At 33.2% G+C, this 19338-nt stretch overlaps 2 protein-coding genes across 5 annotated transcripts in view; both read left to right on the top strand.

The window, feature by feature from the left end:
• Positions 1–1026: 1026 nt before the first annotated feature.
• LOC121121035 (E3 ubiquitin-protein ligase TRIM33) lies at positions 1027–8367 on the top strand. Its single transcript, XM_040715897.2, has 7 exons — positions 1027–2697; positions 3044–3867; positions 3929–5684; positions 5749–5997; positions 6075–6271; positions 6329–6564; positions 7878–8367. The coding sequence occupies exons 1-7, from the start codon at positions 1234–1236 to the stop codon at positions 8063–8065; spliced, it is 4914 nt and encodes a 1637-aa protein (XP_040571831.1). The 5' UTR covers positions 1027–1233; the 3' UTR covers positions 8066–8367.
• A 4281-nt stretch (positions 8368–12648) lies between these two features.
• The window catches only part of LOC121120035 (uncharacterized), a 137700-nt gene continuing 131010 nt past the window's right edge, over positions 12649–19338 (top strand). For all 4 annotated transcript variants that reach the window (XM_071889435.1, XM_071889436.1, XM_071889437.1 and 1 more), the window contains exons 1-2: positions 12649–13174; positions 13235–13408. In XM_071889435.1, coding sequence (XP_071745536.1) covers positions 13066–13174; positions 13235–13408 — 283 coding nt within the window. In that variant the 5' untranslated portion in view covers positions 12649–13065. The remainder of the gene's footprint in view (positions 13175–13234; positions 13409–19338) is intronic.

Genomic DNA, 19338 nt, shown 5'->3' with positions numbered 1-19338 from the left:
AAGTCAGGGAGGGAAATAGAATAGTACAGTAGGAGGTATATATCCACTATTGATGTAGGTACTAATACAATAATTGTCGATAAATATTATTGTATACAAGATTTTAAAGGCAAAATCGAATAGAAAGAGAAAAGATAAAAAGAGAGATAGAGAGAGAGAGCGAGAGCTAGGGAGAGAAATAAAAGAAGAGAGAAGAAGAAGAGTACTTTTGTGCAAGGGAGGACTGAAATAAGGAATATCGAACACACTCTTTTTTTGTACTTGACAGGAGTGCATAAAAATTTGATCATATCGATAAAGTAAACTGATTAAATTTTCACTTCGACAGCTAATAACTTCCTATTTTTAAAAGATAAAAAGTTTGTCCCCTAAATAATTGTCTTTTTAATGACATTGAATATATATCATATATTTTTAATTTAACTCCATTTTTATAATGAAACATTAATTATGTAAGTTATTAGTAGTAATGGATTCTTTTTATTTAATAACTTATTAAACAATTTGTATATAAGCCAATTTTTGTAAATAAGCTTGAGAAAATGTAACTGACATGGTTTTAAAAATCGTCATGGAGTAATAAAAACCACCTCCTCCATAGTTTTTTTTCAATACATTTGCATAAAATATAAAAGTATTTTCCTATGATCCTTTTTGTGGTCCTCCGAGGTCATTAAGAGGGTGTTTTTGACCTAAGCTAAACCTCCTTTCACCTCTCTCTGTATCTTTTTTTCTACCTTCATTATTTTTATATTGACCCTGCAACGCGGACCCCTCTTCTAGTCATTAATATATATAATTTTTGTTCCATTATAAAATTGAGTTTAGTTAAAATTAAATTATGGATGTCTTTGAAATGATAATTGCTTAATGATTAATTTATTTTTCTCTGTGAAAGTTTCAATTTACAGCATTTACTTTATGCATACGAGAACATTATTTTGCACTTGCGTCAAAATAAGCGCACGCCAAAAGAAGATGTTGTTCTTTTTCTTCCGTATGTTGTGTATGTAAAATAATGCAATTGGGAAGTAGTACGTAGGGTAACTGCTAGCTAGATAGAGAGAGAAAGAAAGAAGAAGGAAAGAGAGAGAGAGAGAGAGAGAGAGAGAGAGAAAAGGAAAGAAAGAAAAAGATTTTGGGATAGAATATTGTAGTTTATTTAGTTGTGGATTGTGATACAGATTGTTAATGGAAGTGGGTCGTGGGATGAGAGGACGCTCCTGAGTTTTCATGTCTCAACATCCCTACGCCTATGGAGGATATCCTCCTCAAGGATATCAACAGTATTATCAACAGCAGCCTCAACAACAACAACAACAATCCTGGCCCCAACCACAACAACAACAACAGCAGCAGCAGCATCATACTCCGCAACAACAACAACAGCATTATATCCAGCAGCATCCACAGCAGCAGCAGCACTTTAATGCCCACCATCATTCGCAGCAGGTGCAATCAACGGGTGTGCTGGGTCCATCTGTGGGACTGGGTGTGGAGAAGGATGTCCGTCCCTACATTGCTACGAATGGAGGTCTTCCTCCAGGAATCTCTGTGGTGCGAGACAATGCTCAATTCACCATGCCCGAATTACCCAAAGGCGTGTCCATCTCTCGCCAGAGCCTGGGCAACGAAAAAGTGTGTTCCATGGGGGGAGGAGCAAGTCCAGGAGTGGGGATTGGGGGTCCTGCCTACCCCAGCTCAACTCAAGAAGTAGAAGAAGAAGGGGCCAAGCCCAGGCAGTACAAGCCCCTCGTCAAACATTTCAATCGAAACGAAGTTGGATTTGATCTCTCCAGAGTGAAAACAGAGCCTGGACTTTTGAAAAAGCCGCCACCTCTGACCATACGACCAGAATCACGGCCATCTCCTTCAAGACTACCTAATAATATGATGACCACTTCATCGACATCATCTACAACTCCTACAAAGATGAATTCATCTCCTGTTGTCTCTACGAGCTCGAAAACTCAAATTGCCTCATCTATTCAGAATTCTATGAATTCTTCCAATGCCGTTACCTTGACGGAAAGTCAAAAGTCTCATGAACAAAGTTCCGTACCTCTGAGTAACAAGTCATCGGATGTGGATTCAGGTGTTGAAGAGGAAAATAGTTTAAAGTCGATCGAGGAGGAGAGTAAAAAAGAAAAAACAGTTTCGGATAATAATGCAGATTCAACTGGAAATCTTGAGTCTTTCTCTGATGGAGTGCAAGATGAGGATGAATTAAATAATAAAGGAAATGCCGATTTAAGAAAGGATGAGGAGCACAGTATTCTCAAAGCGCATTTGTCTATAGATGAAGATTCAAATAATCTGGGGTTCCCTGATACTGCGTCCGAGTCTGTTCGGCAGTCTATAGACTTCTTTTCTAATTTAAAAAATCCTGTTGTGGGCAAAGACACTCTATGCATTTACTGCACTCAGAATTGCTATGATAAAGATCCTAAATTATTAAACTGTCTACATACCATTTGTTCCCTTTGCTTAGAAAATCAGTTGAAAGAGTCGTCATCAAATAGGGGCACTGAAGATGTTATTTTAGACCTTGACGTCGCTCCAATTGGAATTGAGAGGTCAGTCTTTTGTCCCCCTTGCAAAATTAAAACATTAGAGAATGAGATAACTCAAAATCTCATCATTATTTCTGCTGATTCGAGTATGGATTGTGAAGATTCGGATGGGAAAATATGTAATGTAAGTAACGATTAGATAGTAATATAACAACTCATTTTAAAATCGTTGAATTAGCTCATTTAAACTTAATTGTTTATGAATTATTTAGTTTGTAAGGCACTTACAATTCTCAAATACATTATAATTATAGTTGTAAACTCATTATAATTATAGTTGTAAACTCATTATAATTTTATATCTACCCAAATTAGTTGTATGAAGTGAAGTATTAATTAATGTTGTACAAGCATTTTTAAGTTTTTTTTAAGGTAATTAATAAGAGAAGTTTTATCAATCAGTGTAATGATCTTTGGAATTTCTTGTATTAATTGAAATATGTTATGTAAATGTGTATCAATATTTTCAGAGTTGTGATGAGGACAACGTTTCCTCTCAATGGTGTAAAGATTGCGAGGAATATTTATGCGATGATTGTGTCAAAGCACATCTGAGAGTTAAAATGACTAAGGACCACACTTTAAAATTAGTCATATCCTCAAAAAAACAATTGTCCTCCTCTTCTTCAAGTGTACCCTCCTTAAAGCTGTTAAAAATTTGTTCGTATCATGATCAAGAATATCTAGATTATTATTGTGAAACTTGTGATAAACTGACTTGCAGGAATTGCCAAGTATTAAACCATCAAGGTCACACGCATAGGTTTTCGAGAGAAGTTGCATTCGACTTTAAATTTAAATTACGACAAATGATATCGGATGTGAAGCTTAAGAAAAATACATTGGAGGAAAATAGGGCGTTATTAGGTACTAAATTAACAGAAGTCAACATTAAGGAACGATCTTTACTCACTCAGTTGAAGGACATTGAGCAGTATCTTGTTAACAAAATTGAATGTCGTTTTAAAGAATTAATTAAAGAAGTCAGTAAAACTATTCTGGATAAAAGAAAAGCTATAGATGGTCGAAAAAATACATTAGATCGTCTCTTCCAACAAGCCGACCATTCTCTTGCATTTGTAGATCATTTAATTAATTTCAAGTCTCAAGAGCAATATGGCGAAGATTTGGGTATACTTTCTGCTAAAAGAACAGTGGAAAGACAGCTTAGACGTCTTAAAAAGACTGATACCTCAACTGGCCTTACAGATCAAACCAATAATTTTAAACTGGATGCATATTTCCAACAATACTCGGGATCTGCAATGCATGAGGGATTAGATTCCTGCTTAAAGTATGTAATAATAAAATCATATGAAACTTAATATATAAATATATTTCTTCTAATTTGATAGGCAAATGTTAGCAGATGTGAAAGTACTTAATTCTCCACCTCGAACTCCTCCTTCTGAGACTATTGTTTCTCAACCCAACGTGCAATTAGTTCCTTCTCCATCTCAGAAGGTAGTTATTAAAAGGCCTTTAGAATCTCCATCCCAGGCCAGTCGTATCGCACAGCGCACAACCTTACTGAAACCCCAAACTCCTCAGGTAGTAAAGCGTAGTCCATCTATCTCTAAGGCTGTTGGACGAGGGCTTACTTCAGCCAACATTGGCGGAAGAGGTTCGCCTCTATCAAGTGGTAGAGGTTCGCCACTATCAAGAGGTAGAGGTGCTGTAGCAAAATCTGCTGGGTCTGGTCGGGGTGGAAGAGGAGGTTCATCATCAGCTGGGCCTGGAAGGGGTGTCTCTACTCGTGGTGCAAAAGGTGCATCAGTTTCAACTGGCCGAGGCGGTGGTGGAAGGGGCAGTATGAATAATTCTGTCAGAGGCAAATCCATAGGGGCGGCTACTCAAGCTGCATTAAATAAAGTAAAACAAGGACAGGCCATTGGAGCTAGACCTGCTGCTGGAGTTGGAAGAGGTTCTAATTCCTTGAATAATAGTCCTGTCTTAAAATCTCCAAATATGCCCATTAATGCTCAACAAAAGATGCACATATCTCAAAGGCAATTAATGCAACAACAGCAACACAAAAATCCTCAACAACTTGATATTAGGAGAGTTTCTCATCAACAGCAAGTGTTGAAACCGAATGAAGCTGCTCCATCAAGGCCTCCAATCCTAAGACAGAGGTCCCAGATAACTGTAACATCATCCAATTATCAACAAAATCAACAGCAGTGGCCTAACAACGCTAATAATTGGACTCAAGCGCAGCAACAACAGCAAGCACCACAACCACGCATGCAAGGTCAAGCACCACAACCCCGTATGCAAGCTCAACCACCACAACAACATCAAAGAGACCAAGTTAAACAACAACAACAAAACAATTACTTTGTGGCTGCTTACGGCCAACAGGAACAATCACAACGAGGGATATATCCTCAGTCAGGACAAGTATCAACTACTCTCCAATCTTCATCTTCTACTACTACTACTACACAGCCATCCAGAAGTAATTCCAGTTGGCATACTCCTCAAATTGATACTGCATCCTCCGTAGTCTCTCCTGCTAATGCAGTTTCTAAGTCAAGTGACACTAGTTTTAAAATAACTCTTCCTTCGATTTCTAAAATTCAGCCAAATAATACAAGCCTAACTCCTAATTTACCAATTAAGAAAGAAATTTTGGATTCGAATGAGGAGTCTTTTTCTTCAACTGTCACTGCATCTAAAAACTCACAAGCGATCGATTCTCGGAGCCTATTACCATTAAAAAGTATTCAAGAAGCAGGGAAAAAAATTTCAGAAAATGTTGTTGTCTCTAACCAAGCTTCTATGAGTAAACCACAAAATAGTAGCCTTACTATATCTCAGATTTCTACAACTGAAAAAGTCGTTGAGTCCGTGTCTGCTCCAAAAGGAATTACCGTGTCTGTTAAAAAAGAAGGGGTAGACAATAGCAGCAGCAGTAATACTTGTACAAATGTAGCTGAAGTTTCTCAGAGTTCTAATGCTGAAGTCTCTCAGAGTTCTGATGCTGAAGATTGGTGTGCAGTTTGTCATGACGGTGGTGATGTTCAATATTGCTGTGCTAGATGTCCTAAAGTGTATCATTTATATTGTTATGTTCCCTCTATGGCCTCTGAGCCTCCTGATGATTGGGTATAACAACAATTAATTACTTGTTGAGGTTTTATATATTCTCATTATTCCTGTCTTCCTTCAGGTTTGTCTTTTATGTGCTACAGTGGCCGAAGTGTATCAGTATTCAAACAAAGTTGAAGAGGGGAAAATGGGAGAGCGCGATTTAATGATATGTCGGCGACTTTTACTTGAATTATATAATCAGTATCCTCAAAGTGCTTCTTTCAAAGATTGTGCTGACTTAAACTTCCCTCAATATCTTCAAGTAGTTAAGGAGCCCATTGCATTAGATGTTATTAAAAATCGTGTAGATAAAAATAATATTGATCAGGTAAGAATGTGTAGTAGCAGTGGCCTTTTTTAAAAGGAGATAACTAATTACTATTCATTCATTCTTATTGATTTTAGTACTCAACAATTGAGGAGTTTCTGTCTGATGTTAGGCGAATGTTCAAGAATTGTTATATTTTCCATGAAAAGGACAGTCAGTGGTTTCAGCATGCCAAAGAGCTTGAAGAATATCTGGATAAGAAATTAGAAGAATGGATTCCACATTTGGCCTATGATCAAACCTTGGACGCCTTCAAGAATACCAAGAAAAGGAGGTATTATTATGTTCATTGATACGTTAAATAGTCTAGTTAATTTTTTTACTGAATTAGAAATACAGATGCATCATCCTATACTGCTGGACCTTCATCCGCTAAAAAGAAGAGAACCTCTGACGTTACTGGAGAAAAATCATTAATTCCAGACGAAGTTACCCCCAAGAAAAAGAGCAAGAATAAAAACAAGTCCAAAGTGCCTGAGGGAGACGATAGTGATGGAGAGGGAGAGGAGGCTGTAAATGATAATGAAGATGTCGATGATGGTGAAGAAAGTGATCCCCTAAGTGAAGGTTTGTCCTACATATATCCACAAGATCCATTTGATAGATCCATAATATTTTAAACACTTATTTAAAACAACTTGTAGAGCCAATAGTGTAAAAATGAATGAATGAGACCACAAACTTTGTTTAGAACACGTCCACGTTAGCTACTCAGCAATCATTCTCTGAAAATCTATCTGGGATCCAGTTTATATCACCACATGAAGAATAGGATTTTTCCTCTGTTGAATTTCATTTCTTGAAATTTTTTAACCATTTATAACTGAGAGACTTATGTATTTTTGTAAGAATGTGGCGTTTAAGCCAAAATAATGACTTAGGAACACTGATCCAGGATACTAAGAGGGACTATAGCATTTGAACTCATGGACTTTTTAATCAGCAACAAAGGTTTTTTTGCCACACCTTGGCTTGTAAACTTTTCAAATATTCTTCTTCCAGCAATTTTAGACACTATAAAATTGTTCTTGATTGTACTACGACAGTAACCCGCGTAAGCTAATTCAATAATTGTATTTGTTTGTTTTTCATCTTTATACTGAGTGTTTATTTGATATGAGAGAACTGATCCATGTTCTCAAGCACCTACATATTCTCACACTTCCAAATAATAGGTGCTTGGTACTTGCTCTAGATTTTTGTTTTTTTAAAGTTTTAAAATAGTTGAAGGTTTATCTAATGTACCATGTACCCACCCGGTGGTTTGTTTTTCAACTTCTTTGCGAATTTCGATTATGGCTAATATGGAAAATTTGTAATGTGATAAGAAAATAGTCTATGCAAAATTTATTTTACTATATCATCTTTACGTCATCGTACATCTCACTCAAATTTTGAAAAAAAAAAAAAAAAATTAATTTAATTAATAAAGTTTTATTCGTTATTTTACAGTTAATAATTTTGATTGTCACTTATCTAGCCTATAGAAAAAATGTTGATAAACTTTTATCTGAAGTCACTATGGAGAAAAAGATGGATGTAAATTTCATTTCTGAAAATGGTTTAAAAAAATGTATGCCATATGCGAATTATTAAAAAAAATTTGCGTTATTTTCCCTTTTGCTCGATAGGGGGGACTTGAGAAAATAAGTTTATTAATAATTTATATAGGTTCTAAAAATCTCCACAGAAATGATTAAATAACGAATAACCCTTAATCAATGGAATTATTCATTTTTGAAATTTTATATAACATAGAGTGAGATGTCCGCTGATGCACAGTCTGTTATCCAAATGTAAAGAAAAAGTTGAAATACAAATCGCCCTACCCTGTATAAAATCATTATAATGTGTTAAAATTTTTATTAATATGCCTTCAGGTGAAAAGTTGGACTACTTGGATTGTTTGGAAGCCAAATTAGATAGAGCGAATAAATCACTGGACGAGAAAGATGAAGTACGTGATGGTACTAGCGCTGGTCCTAGTAAAAGAGGAAGGGGCGGCGGAAAAAGGGGTAATGGAGAGGGTAGAAGAAGGGGTAGGTCCGCCCTTACAAGTGGAAAGTAATACATTGAGTCGAAACTATAAACTAAATATATATACATATATATATAAGAGCAGAAAAACATCTCTTGATACGCTACCTAGTTGTTAATATTATTTTCTTATTTTTATTTCTGAAAATACCAAATAGGTAAATGGAGATAGTAATCTGTATTATGTTATATCTCTCTAAGCCTTGTCTTTTTATAATTTTTTTGTTTATGCTATTCAAGTTGCTGTATGGAAAGGTTAGATTTTTATTTAAGTTCACCATTCATTATTATACCTTTGCTGTATGTATAATTATATAACAGATTTAAATAATATTTATCTTGTTCTTTATTTATTTTCTTGATTTTCAATACTAAGTAAGATGCTTCATTAATTACACAAATCAACAAAATTTCACTCAAACGATTGACATGGTCTCACTGGCACCGGAATGTAGTTATAGTTATAAGAGTTTCTGTATTTTTTGAGGATGTTAAAAAAAAGAAATCGAAAACCAATATGCTAACCTTGACATTTTGAAGAATTTTCGGAGGAGAGCAGCTAAGTTGTTATGACTTATCATTAGATCAGCTATGACGAGGGAGGAAAAAATAAATTTGGAAGATATCGATCCTCAATTCTACTATGTGCACAACATGCACTTTTAATTATAACTCCGCAACAAATCCTCAGGGTTAAACTCCGTCTTTTATGAGCACATACAAATGTTAAATCAGGTTTGGAATATACTTGAATGTAGTATGAAGGTAAGTTCACTAATCTGGAGGTAAATCATAATGACAACAGCTGAGCAAAAGAAAATTCATTCTTCAGATTACCATTATAAAAAAAACGGACCAGCTTAAAAATACACATAATTTACGTCAGGGCTGAGGAGTCGAAACATGAAATGCCATTTAAGAATAAACGATTATGGGAGTTTGCATTATACTTTATACGCCTTAGTATTCACGAAGTTAGGACTAATGTTATGTTACACTTTTTCATATCCACTTTGACTTCTGTATATGTTAAAAGTTATACCTGTCATTTATTGTTTTGTTAATAACTTTTTGGTTTTGAATAGTTAAAAGTAAATAGGATATAATACTTGCAACGATGATCATCAGAATCTCTTTGACTGCGTAAGAAATCTTCCATTCCCAATATTTAACGGCTCAATCTAGATTTATATTTTCAGCTTTTGATTGGTCATCAATTATTACATCTCGAGACGGATATACATCCAAGCAGACTATAGTACTAAGTTCTCAAAGGCCATTGGATTATACAACAAACACTATGAGTATGCCACAAGGGAATTAATATATATATTCGTGTTTGTCCAGCTTATCGATCCATAATCATGTCAATGACAAAAACGTATCATTTTAGAATTTAGAATTCTAGGGATTCATTGAGTATCAGTGTGATTCAATCATCAACTCTTGAGCATTTCCATCGTTAATAAAACTGCTATCAATTATTGAAATATATTGGAAAACGTGAATAAACAGTTTCTAGCTTTTTTACGTTTATAATTATAAACTATAGTAATTTAAATTTAAATATATTAAAAATTGCTGCCATATTTTGTTATATTATGGGAACTTTTTCTTAAATCATTAATTGAATATATATTTTTTCCTATTTTAATATATAATTTAAAACATATTAGATGATTGATGTTATTATATTATTCTTAATGAAGGTTTTAGACAAAATGAAGTTAAAAAAAAAGAATGCTTAAAATTTTAAACTTTTCCTTGTATTTGGTTGTTATTTGTTACCGAATAGGAACTTAACCGCTCAAATTAGTCACTCTATACCACAAAACAAGGCTAATATAAATATATTGCTATTAAAGACCTAGTATCTCAGGATACATTTTATTATATAAAGTATAATTCTAGGGATTATTTTATTATATTACATAGATGATATCAGTCTATTGATTCGTTATTCTATCTTGCTTTTACTCCAAAATTATTTCATATTTTGGCAGAATGAATTTGGACAATTTGGGTTTTTCTGAATATCATGACAATTGTATCATGATATCAATTTTCATTCAATCCGGTGTAGTTGATATATAGGTATATTGAATTATATTTTTGTATGACTTGTAATTTATCAATAAGAGTGCAGACTCCTTCCCCAGATGGCTCTTGGTTGAGCACATTAATTTAGAATGTAGTCATATTTCTTCCAGTTTTAGTGGAATACCATCTAAATTATTTTAATAATTATAATTCATTTGGGGCACGCCCCCTAGTTAAAGCACTGACTTCTTAATATTCATGTAAGTTTAATTTTTACCTTGAGGAAAATATAAATTGTAAGGGCTTCATTTTTTCTTTTTTAAATTAGATTTTAATTTCGAATTCTGTTTGTTTTTAAAATATTTTTTAAGAAAATTATTTTACGTGGGTTCCCCCTTTTTACGATTAAGTGTAGGATCCAGCGGGAACCGTTTTATCATGAGCATTCACTAGCGTTTGCAGGAAGTTTGATGGAAGGGCTGTTCCCTCTCCCCGAAATAGAGGGATTTTTGTATTTATCACCCATAAATTATCGCTTCATTCGGTCAAATTCAGGCCCAACTCCAAAAAAATAACTTAATTTTTTTTTCTTCAAAAAAATCATATGGACGCCCCTGGCTTATATGTTAACTTTTTTTGATTTAAAAAAAAATTGTGTTGCTGTGTTGTATGATTTTTTTAAAAAATACGATTTGTATTTAGGAAACTAAATATTTATTCAAGAAAGATAACTTAATCTAAATTTATATATTTTTATTTTAAAATTCTACAATGTGCGAGGCCTCATCCGGATCCTGTATTAGGATGAAATTACACCTTACATCTATGTGAGGGACCTGGATAAGTCTTTTACCCGTACAATGGCAAAGTGGGTTTCGCAAGAGGTCGTCGGGCCTGCCCGAGCTTCTGGCCCCATATGTCCGACGTTATCAAGAGAGGCGGATTTTATTATAAATAATTGAATGTTGTTAAACGTAGCTTTCAATTAATAAAAAATTTGTGGTTCTACCCGATCTAGTTTGTTTGTTATAAGTCTCTAAAGATTTTTTCGATTGATCTGGACTACCCTATACAACAGAAAAATAGAGATAATTTTTTATTTTTTGTGTGTCCTTTATTTTCTTATCATTTTCGATTTATGTATTAAATTGTATAATCGGATAAAAACCATCCCCAAGGCTGATCTATAGATTGTTATACTTAACTCTTATTGGTGTTGGGTTTCGATCTGAAAATCCTAGACTGGTCTGAGATCGTTATGACTTTAAATGGACCGAGCTAATTCATTTTTTTTTAAAAGAAGTTCAGTCTTGATCAGCCTTACAAAAAAATTGAACTAGATCGGTGTCATTTAAAATTTGGTATAGAGTGAATTTATAGATGAATTTTGGATGACGTCATGTATGTTTCATATTTTTGAAAATCGGTATAATAATGTCAGTTCAGGTTCAGAGGTTATATCGGTCCCGGTTCTTTCCTTTCAACGGTATCGCTTCTTTTTTATATAGGATCTGTTTGGTAACAAGCACTTAAAACAAAGGGAGTAGCTAGAAAATTTGGGCCCAGGAAATGATATTCGAAATAAACAGGGCCGCAACTACCTTATACGTATATATCGTAGTACCACAAGTTCCTGTTGGATCCCCAAAAACTCGTATAAAAGGGGTCTCAGTTTAAAATATATAGTGTAGGGGAGAGCTTGACATAGTGAAATTTGGGAAACACTGGCTTAAGAAATATCATAGTTATCATATTATAGGACCCCGCCAAGCTTAGTAACGGACTTCGATCCATAATCTACCCCACCCCTTCCCTCTTGTATTTACATTGTCTGGTACCTAAAACCACATTTCCAGATGCATAAGAAGACCTTAGCCATTTGGAACTTAGATACAATTGTATCAGCCTGGCAACGTGAAAATGATTGAAAAACGCGGTAGTTGCACCTAAAAAAATAAGAAAGTTGACTTATTGATTAAAGCTAATTTATTTTTTACAATATATATTTTCTTTTCTTTATATATTCTATATGGGAACAAAGCAAACCCGAGACTGATAAGCAATATATTGTGGTCTCGGTTGGACTTTTTCGGTTCCAGTTCTAGGGATTCAAGAACCAAAACTGCTTGAACCACAAGCCCACTAAAGACACAACCTTGCTTATGAAGTGTTGCATAATCATATTTGTACAATTCATAAATCAAAAACAAGTACAAATTAGTCCATAGGCTGAGACCGAAAAAATCGGTGCACGATTTGGAAATGAAATATCGGTCTAAATAAATCCCATAAGACCAAACTGAATAGAACAAATCAGTCTCGGACCGAGTCTCAAAACTAACCTTTATTCTTAAAGTCTTTGGATTTACTTGCTGTACTTTAATTATAATACTTTTCGTGTAGTAACTTACTCAGAGTACTTCTGGGTTTAATGTATTCACACAAAAAAGGTTTTTTTTAAAATAAAATTGAGGGCCCCATTGATGATATCTTCGAGATGAATTTAGAGCGTTTTAAAAAGGCGAGAGAAGGGAGGAGGAAAATGTAACTGTGGAGAGCAAAACGATTTCAGGCGTGTGAGGCTTTAACTACTCGTACAAAGTGCCACCTAACGTAATTAAATGTCAATAAATAGTATAAAAATATCTATATAATATAATATGGATTCGTTTATTAAAATTGCTTTTTTTCATTACCAGATGGTGTTTTTCTCAGACATAAGAGTCCTTTCAAAAAGGCTGGATCCCCCCCCCCTTCCCCCTTGATGATTTTCCCTCTCTCCATTTTTTTTTTTGAAAATAGCAAAAAGGAAATATACATCGCACAATATCATTAGTCGTGCCTCATAGTTCTGTTTGTGAAGTTACTACTCAGTGTGTGATTTTTTTTGGACCAAATATCGTGTTTTGTTGAGCCATCAATTATGAGTTGAGAGAGTGCTATCTACATTAAAATAACAAGTGAGAGTGGCGGTTGTGATAGGTGTAAGATATGATGTCTAGAATCCGTTTGTGGTTTCCTCTAGGATATTTGATCTTCTTGATCAGTGTTGTTTCTTCTCATATAGCCTGGACAAATATTCAAACTTCTCTTGTTGAAGGTAGTACCTGAGATTTTCCCTTCAATTTTGAAATGTATAAGCAGGAAAACCTACTTCCAGGTCAAGTGGATACGTGGACCAAGAGTTTATCCGGATGCCCATGCAAAAATGGTACTCAAAGCGACAAAGATGGAGATTGTGCATGTTGTATGGAAGATAGCGGGGGATGCCAGTGCGGAATTGGAGTAACAAATCGATGTGGGCAGTGTGGCCTCGAAGAATTTTGTGATAATAGTAAGGAATCTTATAATTAATTGCAAATATTATATGATAAAGACATTTTTTTATTATTTTCTATATCGGTTATATAATGTAGCTCAAGTGGCGCAATTGGTTAGCGCGCGGTACTAATAGAGCAGTTTTAGTGAGATATCCCGAGGTTGCGAGTTTGAGCCTCGCCTGGAGAATGTTTTTGGTTACTTTATTTATCTAAATGAGTAAAATATTTTAAAATCATATTCAACCATCTTTGATGGATCTAAATGGATCTGATTTCTATTATCTTATCTACTACATCATATAAATAAATTTTTAGAACTACTTAAAATAGTGTTTTATAAGACTCGATTTTTAATTTATTCTGAAGAATACGTTTTGAATGAGTGAATTCATCTAAAGTTGTGGTCATTTCCACAACCAAAGCCATAGAAACAAGTAGTGGGTAGGGGGAGTTGCCCCTTAAAAATTATATGACTTTGGTCAATGATCCTACCTTCGGATAAAAAAAAATGTGTTGCCCCCTACAGATTTTTGTATCATGCAGCCAAAATTTGCTTCATACGCTCCTGAAACATTAAAACAGCGAATACATGGAATTTGGAATGTTTCTTTTATCCATAAAAATTATTTAAAAAAAAAATCTATTTGCAAATCTTGGGATTTATTTCAAATTGAGCTCAAGAAAGTGCAACGTTATATAGTGTAATGAGAGACACCTGAATACATTATTTTTTTTCTCTCATGCGTTTTGTGTTCAAATAATTTATAAAATTGATCAATTAAATGCAGAAAATACCGCAATTACTCTACAATCTATGAAATATAAGATTGTTAAATGTTTCACATAATTATAAATTATATATTCTTAAAATGAATATATATATTATCTTACTGATTAAAAAAAGATATCTATTTTAAATAAACTTCCCCATAAGTAGTGATAATATGAAAATTTGTCATTTTTACACCAAAAAAAAAAAAAAACGAACACATGGTAAAAAGTAATATTTTTTTAGTACCTATAATTAAAAAAAGTAATCTTTGGAAGAGAGAAAATGCCACAATAGTAATTTTCGTATTTCCAAAATATAATTTATCATAGCATTTTCATTCCAAAAAACAAAACACATTTTAATTCACATAACCTCGACTTTTTGAACGGGACCACGATTGAGGTTTGAAGATTATAATATGCATAAATGGTCTATTTGTTCGTTTCAAAACCATACATGCATCAGGGGCCTCCGCAGCCAAATTAAGGAATTTTTGCTTTTTACTAGAAAATTTATTATTTGATTTTTTTTCCAAAAAATTTAATATATGAAGTTTAATTTTTGAAATTTTTTTAAAAACAATATAATTTTTTGATATGAATTGCATTTTTGATTTTTTTCCTTAAAATTTAATTTTCTGTAAATAGCTATAAATTTTTGAAAATTTTCTTGAAAAAATGTATTATTTGAAATTTAGTTTATCAAATTTTTCTTTGAACAGCTGTGGGTTTTGGAAATTTTTTGCGAAAAAATTTAACTTTTCATTTTTTTTTTTCAAGAATTTTAGTGATTAGTGAATAAAATGAAATATTGCTTGACAAAAAACCCCTATTTTTTTTGTCAAGTCCGAGACTCTTCAGTTCATGTGATATTCATATATCAATCTAAAATGTGTCTTTTATCTTTTCATATTTAAAAATAATGTATTTATGTATTCAAATGTATGTATTCGAATTGAATCGAGTACATGGGGGTTCTATTAATATGATTCCTGGGACTCCGTCCCTCTCTGAATGTTTATTTTCCCTTGAAGAAGTTTGTAGTGCAATTGTAAATATATGTTGCTCTTTCTCCATTGGACCTGACAGAATTAACTCCTTCTTCTTGAAAAGAGTTGTTAATGGTGTTGCCTTCCCTCTATCTATGCTCTTTAATCTTTATTTTCAAAGTGGATATATACCAAATAACTGGAAAATAGACAATTTAGTCCCCATCTTTAAGAAGGGAGATCCTCTTGATCTTTCTAATTACTGCTCCATATCCCTTACAAGCTATGTTGATAAAATAATGGAGCAGATTGTTAATCAGAAGTTACAGTCATTCCAAAAGAGTAATACACTTATTTTTAGTAGGCAACACAGATTCCGTCCTAATATGTCGTTTGTCTCGAATGTAATTTCTTTCTGGGATGTTATCGTCAGTCGTTGGAACTGTAACCTTGACTGTGTTGTTATATACTTTGATTTCAGTAAGGCCTTGGACAAATTCTCTCATGGAAAACTTCTCTTTAAATTGTTTAACATCGGTATACAGCGTCGGTTGTTACAATGGCTTAGTTCCTGGCTGACAAATAAGATACAGAGTGTAGTGATCAATCTCAATGTTTCTGAGCCTAGTGACGTTACTTCATCTCTCCCACTAGGTAGTGAGTGCACTTGGACCCACGCTTTATGACATTTACATTAATGCCTTAGTAGATAATTTTTCAGTAGATACATTCTGATTATTCTGATTTAAACTCTGTCGACGATGTCTATACCAAATTTATAAACTGGAGTGTAACTTGGAAGTTACCTATAAATATTAATAAATGTGTCCTGCTTCCTTTCTTCAAAAAAGAGTTTATCCACCCAAGTCTTAAGGTGGTAGATTATTACTTGGACTTAGGAGTTTACATCTCTTGTGATTTGAAATTTAAGAGGCGTATTCAATACATTATAAAGAAGTCCAATCGTAACCTGGGAATTATTAAAAGAAGCTTCAAAACTCGTGACCCTTTGCTTATGGTAAAACTATACGAACTTTTGTCCTCCCAATTTTAGTGTACGGTACTGAGATCTGGAATGCTTCAAGAAACTTCCTTGGAAAAGGTACAAGCCAGGTTTGGCTCGTTTTTTTCTTCATTGGAAGATAACTAGATCTACGAATACAAAATCATAGGACATGACCTCATCACTATGTCTCATGGACGTGCAATTGAAGATATGATTACACTACACCAAATTTTAAGCAAAAAGATTAACCTATCTCCCCCAACCTGGATAATAAATAAAGGCCATCTATTCCACAAAACGAGACTCTCCACTCAAAACACCATCTACCTACCAAAACCAAAGATTGACATTTTTAAGCATAGGTTCTATTACAGATCTTTGAAACGAAATACCTTTTGTGTTTTCGCCAGGGAAGTGAGGCTGACCTCAAGGGATTTTTATTAAATTTTTCTTTTGTGTGACATTTGTTTTTTTCCCCCTCTACATTGTCACGTTTTTTTATGTTTTTGTCTTTTATATTTTAATATTTGTTTTATAAATGAATCACTATTATTGAGAACTATAATTTTTATATTTTATAAAATAAGTCGACCTTTATAGGTATTGTTTATCGCCGCTGGTCGAAATAAATAAAATTATATACAAATTAATATATATGAAATGTCAAAGCACTATCAACAATAATGGTAAAAACACACACAAACCAAGGGAATATGCTCTGATTTGCGCGTGCCAGTGAATATGTCTCTGCGTGCCAGCAGTGGCACGCGTGCCATAGGTTGCCGAATCCTGGTCTAAACTATAGCTAACATTCTTGGGTAGTTCAATCGATCCCATATATTTGAGTTGTGCGGTCTATAATGGAACAAAATACCCCTTATGAAATATTTTTACTTTATGTATATTTATGATTAATAAAGGCAAATTTGAAATTTATCATTTTATTTTGTTTAAGACTTTTGAAGTCTATTTGTGAATATTTTAACTTCATTTTTATTGATCAATAGCTATATATAATAATGTGATATAATTCAAAATTTCACTACTTAAAAAAATACATGGTTAAAATTCCTTTTGAAGTACAATTCCAAAAGGAACTTTTTGAAATACAAATATTTGAAAAGTTTTTTGTTCCTAAGAAATAATTCCTTAAGTTCAAATTCCTTTAAGAATATTTTGATTAGAATGATACTTTTTACTCATATATATGTGAACCATCAAAACAAATGTAGGCTGGATTTTTTTTTTCAAAATTTAATATGGATTATGTTTGAATTCTTTTATCGATAAAAAGAATTCAGAGTTATCCTTTGGGTGCACCACTAATTACATTTAAAGTAGCCAAGATTGATAAAATAATTTTATAGATTTAATTTGAATTGGTATATTGGGCAAATTCGGTATTTTAAATCAAATAATGTTAATATGTAGAATACGTTTGTGATAAGTCCTCAATTAGGTAATTAAAGTAACCCTTGTTGGCTTAAGATTTACATTTCTACTTTTATTTCTTCTTCTCCTTATTTATGATTATGAAATTTTTTGATTAAGATTCTTGACAAAAAAAGACAACAGCAATTCATTTCATCTTTTAAATTATTTTCTTTGTCTCTTTAAGAGTAAGTGTCACTTGATTTATTTCGCGTTTTTATAATGTGTGCCTTTCTACCTCGCATTTCACAGCTTTTAAAAAGTTGTGTTCTAATTAATGGAAAGTCATAATAAGGAAACTATAGAAACTACTTGAGAACAGAAATTGTTTGTCTGTTTTTTTCAAAGCCCCATTTCTGTGTATGCCCTTAATATCTTGCAACTGCGTGACTAGTTGAGCTAAAAATAGTAATGTAGCAGCGGGCGTGTGTAGCTACACCTCAGCGCGTCATATTAAAAAAAGAAAAGAATAGGGGAGTACATATGTATTTTTAGGGCACTAGGAGGATTCGCCATGATTGTGTATGCCTTGCACGTGTCCTCCTCTTCTTACGTACAATCTCAATGTGTATCTTTAAAATTTGGGAAATATAATGCATTTAAATTCTTTTTTGATCTACACGAGTGGGGTCATCTCCCCATTTTGCAAATCATAATAATTAATATTAATAGTAACCATGCACTTTTCAACGCACTCAATCAAAAATTATAATAAGCCAAGACACAAGAACAGCCATAGACAATCATGTACTACTTTAGGCCTGAGTTTGTAGAAATGAAGGGGGAAAAGGAGGAACTGCACTGTCCTCCTTTTAGATGTTTTTGTGTTGTGGATCCGTGATACGTACTTATTTAAAATTCGTACTATACTTAAATTGATTTAAAGGCCGTACTTGCAGCGTTTGAAAATTTTCTTTTAAATCAAAAGTCTTCAAATTTATGAAATACCCCTCCCCTCCCAATAAAACATGCGGAACCCAGCTGTAAGTGCATGTGAATTGGCCTTAACGATATTCTTGCTCTTGATTGTTATAACACTAATTACTAAAAAAGTAATTATATATATATGAATTTATGTCTTTACAGGCTAGGAGGTAGGAAATCAAGAAGGCATTTCCTCAGAAACGAGGGTCTTCTATTGCATTATTCTGTAGACTACTCAATTATAACTGGCTAACAATTTTTTTCATGGTCTTTATTCATCCACATTATACGTATACATACATACACAGATAAGTAAATAAAACAAAAATAAATTTGTATATATATATATATATATAAAACATAACCAAGCATTATTTATGGTTATAGTAATTATTCAGGATTCTATGCCCAGACTTAACTTTATATTTGGTACTCGAATTTATAATCTTCCTTAAAACTTGTAAACGTGTGACTTTTTGAGTATATACATTTTGATTAAAAATGAAAAAACAATTTAAATATACTTTTTTTCGAAGCAAAATAATGTTTCATTGCCTCTTCATTTGACGAAAATCTTTGCAGTCCACTGTTGGACTATATAATGGTGTATCCAAGTTTCATCCATAGTAATTCATCAGTGCCAAAACATAAATTAATTGCGCTTAAACTGCACCAACAGAGCCAAAACTCTTAACTTAGTGAATATATATACTAACAATACATTTTTCGTTATTTTGCATTAAAAAGGTTTGATAGACATTTTTTTAACCTATAAAATATATGTAATCAGTTTTTTCCTTTTAAATTGGCGTATAGCCCACAT

The sequence above is a fragment of the Lepeophtheirus salmonis genome, chromosome 6 (assembly GCF_016086655.4).
Source record: "Lepeophtheirus salmonis chromosome 6, UVic_Lsal_1.4, whole genome shotgun sequence".
Taxonomy (NCBI): Eukaryota; Metazoa; Arthropoda; class Copepoda; order Siphonostomatoida; family Caligidae; genus Lepeophtheirus; species Lepeophtheirus salmonis.
Note: the sequence above shows the minus strand (reverse complement) of the source record. Positions and strands in the feature narration are given on the sequence as shown.

What these genes read in the sequence shown, in the direction of transcription:
- LOC121121035 (XM_040715897.2), top strand. Translation starts at nt 1,234, where the DNA reads ATGTCTCAACATCCCTACGCCTATGGAGGATATCCTCCTCAAGGATAT. An exon ending in ATAAAAATAATATTGATCAG is followed by an intron (nt 5,998 to 6,074) that starts GTAAGAATGTGT and finishes TATTGATTTTAG; the next exon opens with TACTCAACAATTGAGGAGTT. An exon ending in AAGAATACCAAGAAAAGGAG is followed by an intron (nt 6,272 to 6,328) that starts GTATTATTATGT and finishes TTACTGAATTAG; the next exon opens with AAATACAGATGCATCATCCT.